The following is a 7,093-nucleotide window of genomic DNA, read 5'->3' on the forward strand; positions in this document are numbered from 1 at the left end:
TCTCCCCAAATTAGCTTTGCAGCATAAAATTTCAACTGTATTTATTGACATTTCATTATTTTTCACATCACTGGACAACTCGGCAGCTGTGAACAGAAATGTTCTGTAAGAACGTGGATTTAAGTAAGACATATTTACAAAATTTGAAATATACTAAGATAAATAAGGGATACATATACAAATGGTTTTAAAATTTTAAATAAGATATTAAGACAGAATTAAATCCCTCTCAAATGGGAATATTTTTTAAGTCAAAGAAGAAAGAAAACTATAGAAAATGCTGGAGCATGAAAATTTTTTTCTGGGTAGGAGTCATAAATTGTTATTTAGAGACTAGGACTTCACACTGTCAGATATATTGCAAGAAAAATAAATTTGACCTATGTTACTGTAATAAGAAAAAGTATATTTAAATGCTTCACATTTTCATTTTATTTGGTTAGCAGTTTACGTAATGTGAAGCTTCTACAAAATACTTATTTTGCCTTAAAGGTATTTGCTTTATTTTACTATGACTACAGGGCTGTTTACAGGAACTCTGGCATCATCTTCTAGATTACTGTATTAAACATGGATCTCATAAGAGGTAACACATGAGATAACAAACCATGGAGTAATTATTAATGATGTAACAATAACCTTGAGAAAATAATATATGTTTGTACTTACTTGACCTCAAATTCTAAATATACATTCAGTTATCATTGTTAACAATATTCTTGATTTCCTCCAAAAGATGTTCAAGAAATAAAAATATGCAAAACACAACATCTGTACCAGTATTCCACTTCATACAACTCTCAGAGGATCCAGACCTACAGCCTGTTCTCTCTGGTCTATTCTTGTGCATGTACATCTTGGCCCTGTTTGGAAACCTGCTCATCATCCTGACAGTAAGCTCTGACTCCCATCTCCACACACCCATGTACTTCTTCCTCTCCAACCTGTCCATGGTTGATATTGGTTTCATCTCCACCACTGTTCCCAGGGTGATTGTGGACATCCAAACTCACTGCCCAGCCATCTCCTATGTGGGCTGCCTGACACAGATGTCACTATTTGTAATTTTTGCATGTATGGATGACATGCTTCTGGTTGTGATGGCATATGACAGGTTTGTGGCCATCTGTCACCCTCTGCATTACCAGGTCATTATGAATCCCAGTCGCTGTGGTGTCTTACTTCTAGCGTGTTTTCTCCTTAGTCTTCTGGAATTACTGTTGCTGTATGTGGCAGTGTTAAATTTTTCCAACTGTGAGGATTATGTTGAAATTTCTAACTTCTTCTGTGGCTCTTCTGAAGTCCTTAAACTTGCCTGTTTTGATACTGTCATCAGTAACATAGTCAGATACTGTGTAGGCACTGTCTTTGGAATACTTCCTATTTCAGGAATCATTTTCTCTTACTATAAAATAGTTTCCTCCATCATGAGATCATCATCATCAAGTGGGAAACATAAAGCCTTCTCCACCTGTGGGTCTCATTTGTCCATTGTTTGCCTGTTTTATGGAACAGCACTAGGAGTTTACTTCAGCTCCTCCCTGTCACTTTCCCCAAAAACTAATGCAGTGGCCTCAGTGATGTACACTGTGGTCACACCTATGCTGAATCCCTTCATCTACAGCCTGAGGAACAAGGACATTAAAACTGCCTTAAGGAAGATTCTGAGCAGAACATTCTAATCATTGGCATTCTTTACAACTTCACATTTTATATCTGTATATTAAATGTACATGTAAATCCCAGAAAATGTCTCAACACATTGTCACTAACTGATACTTCACAATATTGCATGATGAAGTGGTGGTTATTGGGGCTGCTCATATGGTTATGAGTAATTTTAGAAATGTACAAAAATTTGAAGTTGCAAATATGAAACTTTTCTAGTGATGAATGGTGCGCATTGCTGAACAACCCCTTACAATATGAATGTAGTCAACACCTTAAAGCTATCAAAGGAGGCAATTTCAAGGGGCCGTTCTCCTGAAACTATATTTTAGAAATGACAGAGACCCAGACTTGTCAACCTGGCTGCCTGAACAGGACCTGCACAAGGAAGACATGATTAGAAATGCCAGAGTGGAAGAGGAAAGTTCAATAGGCCTCATCCTTAGACAAAGAAGAATTTTTAAAGTCCATAAACAGTTGTTTATTCATTTGATAAATTGTAATATTGCTTTCTTTTGTGGTATAATTTCTTCAGATTAAATAATTTTTAAATTATTTTTTAAAATTTTATTTTATATTCCAACCAAAGTTCTTACTCCCACCTCTCATCCCCCCCTTTCCTTTCCTCAAGCCCACCCCAGATCCATTCCCAACACATAAGGGCTCCCATGCAGAGCCATCAACGTTTGGAACAGGAAGTTGGAGCAGACCCAACCCCTCCCCACTGTGTTAAGGCTGACCATGATATACCCTCAGAGGGAATGGGCTCCAACAAGCTATTCACGAACTAGGGATTGATCCTTACCCATTTCCAGGGGTCCTCAGATGGACCAAGCTACACAACCATCCCCCACACAAGGGCCTAGTTTGAGGGTCCACAGCTGTCTCTCCAGAGTTCATGAATTTCCATGAGATTAGTTCAGCTGTCTCTGCAGATTTCTCCATCATGATCTTGACCTCCCTTGCTCATGTATTCCTGAAAGGGATGCCTTGATAGAGAAAGCCACTATGGAGTTGGGGAGAATCCTGGTGCCAGGGAAATAGCCCAAAACCCACAAGGATGACCCTAGCGAAGACTGCCAGCAGTAGTGGTGAGGGGGCCTGAACTGGCCTTCCCTGTAACCAGATTGGTGAATACCCCCAAATCATCATAGAGCCCTCATCCCATAATTGAGGGAAACAGATGCAGAGATTCACAACCAACCACCAGGCTTCATTCTGGGAATCCAGTTAAGAAAGGAATTTTGATAGCAGTTAGAGAAAAAGGCAGTGAATTTGAAAGAGAGCAAGGGTAGGTACATGTGAAGTAGGGAGGTGAGTACTGCTGAATTTACATAATAATCTCATTTTAAAAATATTTAAACAAAATCAGTTAAAATTTAACAATAGACACAGAAGGGTGGCACTCATCATCTCCAGATAACATGGGGGGTACCTGCTAATGGGTTTACTTACGATATACTTATGAATCTTAATTATTATTATTTTTTTTTGCAAATTAAGTCATGATGTGAGATGTCAAAATAACGAGTCTATTATTTGAAGTGAGAGAATTAATGCTATTGCATAAAGATTGGTAAGAATTAAAATCCACTAATGAAGCATGAGATGGCTGGAGTTCAGAATGCTCTTGTCCTTTTCAGTTTTTGAAGTCCTCCCCAGTTTTAATGATTGCTGTGTTTACAGTGTCCATGAAACTGAAACAAGTCACTGTAGAATGTGGAACAAAGGGAAAAGAATATAAGATTGATTCCATGTGACTCATTTGAAGGGGAACTGATGGAGTTGTGCTTACAAACATTAAATTTACCAATTCTATTTTTTTTTAAATTCTATATTTTATGTTTCTAGAAGATACATCATTCCATAATGGTAGATTTGTGTTTAATGGTTCCATTTACTATGTAAGTTTTAATAAATTTCCCTGGTAGGATTTCCCTGGTACAGTTTTTCAGGTCACTAATGTAGACTATCATGTCGTCTGCAAATAGTGAAAGTTTGACTTCTTCCTTTCCAATTTGTATCCCTTTGATCCCCCTTTCTTGTCTTACTGCTCTAGGCAAAACTTCAAGTACAATATTGAAGAGATATGGAGAGAGTGGACAGCCTTGTCTTGTTCCTGATTTTAGAGGAAACGCTTTGAGTTTCTCTCCATTTAGTTTGTTGTTGGCTATTGGTTTGGTGTATATTGTGTTTATCATGTTTAGATATGTTCCTGTTATTCCTGTTCTCTCCAAGATCTTTATCATGAAGGGATGTTGGATTTTGTCAAAGGCTTTTTCATCGTCTAGTGAGATGATCATGTGGTTTTTCTTTTTCAGTTTGTTTATATGGTGGATTACATTGATGGATTTTCGTATGTTGAACCATCCTTGCATCCCTGGGATGAAGCCTACTTGATCATGGTGGATGATTTTTCTGGTATGTTCTTGGATTCAGTTCACCAATATTTTATTGAGTATTTTAGCATCGATATTCATGAGGGATATTGGTCTGTAGTTCTCTTTCTTAGTCATATCTTTGTGGCTTGGGTATCAATGTGATTGTAGCCTTGTAGAAAGAGTTTGGCAATATCCCATCTGTTTCTATTGTGCGGAATACTGGAGTTTGAGGAGTACTGGAAATAGCTCTTGTTTGAATTTCTGGTAGAAGTCTGAAGTGAAGTCATCTGGCCCTGGGCTTTTTTTGGTTGGGAGGCTTTTGATGACTGCTTCTATTTCATTAGGGGTTATAGGTCAATTTAAACTGTTTATCTGATCTTGATTTAATTTTGGTAAGTGATATTTATCCAGAGAGCTGTCCATTTCCTTTAGATTTTCCAATTTTGTGGAGTACAGGTTTTCAAAGTATGACCTGAAGACAGTGTCCGTTGTTATATCCCCCTTTTCATTTCTGATTTTGTTAATTAGCATGGTCTCTCTCTGCCTTTTGGTTAGTTTGGCTAGAGGTTTGTCTATCTTGAATAGAATCATTATTCCTGCCTCCAAAAACACTCACCCAACTAAGACAAGACCAGACATCAGCATTTAAAGTGACAATCATCCCAAGCCAAGACCTATACACCAGTATAAACATATAATCACCAATAGCCAGAACGATGTGTACTCTCTAATACATAGCAAAGCAATATAACAGGACCTGAGTAATGCAATATAGCTGGAGCACAGGGCAAGGACTCCAAATAGCACTTATATACATTTGAGGTGCCTAAAGAGGATACAAATTAATTTATTCATGGAACAGAAAAAAACCCAGTGAAATAATGAAGAAAACAGTTCAAGACATGAAAATGCAAATAGTATCGATAAAGAAAACCTAACTGAGGTTAAGACATGAAATGAAAAATTTAGGATCTAGGTCCGCCATTGTGGTCCTGAGGAGCGGAGGGCAAGCCTGGACAAGCAGCGTGCAGGCGGCGAGCTCAGGCCCGTTCCGTAACTTCCTGGAACTCCCGAGTAGGAGCCCACTTTCCGGAGTCCCAGTCAGCTGTGACTGGAGCAGCAGCTAGAGCAGCCAAAGGTGTATAGAGTGGTGGCAGTGGCCAGAGTGGAGCTTCAGGAGGGCCAGCAGCAGCCTATGGCTATGAGAGCTGGCTGAGAGACCCAGGCTGAGGCGGTGGCTCCTCCTCTGGACTTGTGAAGAATGTCAGCCACTAGTGTGGACCAGAGTCCGAAAGGGCAAGGAAATAAAGTTTCAGTGTAAAATGGTTCGATTCATCAAAAAGATGCTGTAAATGATGATGACTTTGAGCCATACTTAATTAAGTAGCCAGACAAATCAGAGGTATCTTTATGTGCGGATGGGGCTCTGAGGTTGCTGCTTGTATTGACTAGAGAGGAGTGAGCATAAATAACAGCTATCCACCTAGTTAGTATGCTCCATCCATTGGATTTCCGTATTCTCTTGGGGAAGCAGCATGGTCCACAGTTGGAGACCAGCGTATGCCATATCTGACAACCTATGGACAAATGAGTAATGGAGAAAATCGTTATATACCAGATGTAGTTTTTAGTCAACCAGGGGCATTAGGAAATACCCCTCCATTTCTTGGTCAACATGGATTTAACTTTTTTCCCTGGTAATGCTGATTTCTTTACATGGGGGAAAAGTAGATCTCAGGAACAATCAACACCAAATTCTGCTTATAGTAGCAGTTATGGCTATTCACCTAGCTCTCTTGGGAGAGTTATTGCTGATGGACAGACTGGATTTGGAAATGATACTTTGACTAAGGTGCCTGGCATTAGCAGTATTGAGCAAGGCATGATTGGACTGAAAATTGGTGGTTACCTGACGGCTGCAGTGACAAAAACTGTAGGTAGAGCCTTGAGCAGCAGTGGTATGACTAACATTACAATCAATAATGTGTCCCCTGTTAGCAGTGCAGCACCTAAACCAACTTCTTGGGCTGCTATTGCCAGAAAGCCTGCCAAAACTCAACCGAAACTTAAACCCAAAGGCAATGTGGGAATTGGGGCTTCTGTTGTGCCACCACCTCCTATAAAACACAAGATAAATATTTGAACTTGGGATGAAAAGGGGTCAGTGGTAAAGGCTCTGCCAACCCAACCAGTTCTGCCTCCTCAAACTATAATTCAGCAGCCTCAGCCATTAATTCAACCACTACCATTGGTGCAAAGCCAACTGCCTTAACAGCAGCCTTAGCCACCATAACCACAGCAGCAAGAAGGACCTCAGCCACAGGCCCAGCCTCACCAAATGCAGTCTTAACAGCCACAGCTACAGAATTGCTGGGTAGCTCCTCAGAATAGAGAAACTGGCTTCAACCAGAACAATGGAGCAGGCATTGAAAACTTTGGTTTAAGTGTTGTACATGTTAGTGCTTCACCTTCTAGAGTAGAGGTGCATCCCATGCTGGAAAAAATAAAGGCCATAAACAACTATAATCCCAGAGAATTTGATTGGAAACTGAAGAATAGACGCGTGCTTATAATAAAGAGCTGTTCTGAGGATGATATATATCTTTCTATCAAGTACTCCATCTGGTGTAGTACCGTGAGCATGGTAACAAGCATTTGGATGCAGCTTACTGTTTCCTGAGTGGGAAAGGCCCACTCTATTTACTCTTCAGTGTGAATGGCAGTGGCTGGAATGAAGTCTGTTGTGGACTATATATAATGCATATGCTGGTGTCTGGAAGGGCAAATTTGAAGTTAAATGGATCTTTGTCAAAGATGTTCCCAATAAACAATTACGACATATTCACTTAGAAAATAGTGACAACAAACCAGTAACCAACTCAAGGGACACTCAAGAAGTACCCCTAGAAAAAGCAAAACAAGTGCTTAAAATAATTGCTACTTACAAGCATACCACCTCAATCTTTGATGACTTTGTACATTATGAAAAGAGTCAAGAGGAGGAGGAAGCCATGCAAAGGGAGAGAAACAGAAACGAGCAATAA

The 7,093-nt window shown here is 39.6% G+C and overlaps 1 protein-coding gene and 1 pseudogene across 1 annotated transcript; both read left to right on the forward strand.

The window, feature by feature from the left end:
- The first annotated feature begins 755 nt into the window (after positions 1–755).
- On the forward strand, positions 756–1,682 carry LOC100754904 (olfactory receptor 7E24). Its single transcript, XM_027386506.2, has one exon. It carries the CDS (start codon positions 756–758, stop codon positions 1,680–1,682), a length of 927 nt encoding a protein of 308 aa, XP_027242307.2.
- Positions 1,683–5,310: 3,628 nt separating this feature from the next.
- Positions 5,311–7,093, forward strand: LOC100771994 (annotated as a pseudogene).

The sequence above is a fragment of the Cricetulus griseus genome (genome assembly GCF_003668045.3).
Source record: "Cricetulus griseus strain 17A/GY chromosome 1 unlocalized genomic scaffold, alternate assembly CriGri-PICRH-1.0 chr1_1, whole genome shotgun sequence".
Lineage (NCBI taxonomy): Eukaryota > Metazoa > Chordata > Mammalia > Rodentia > Cricetidae > Cricetulus > Cricetulus griseus.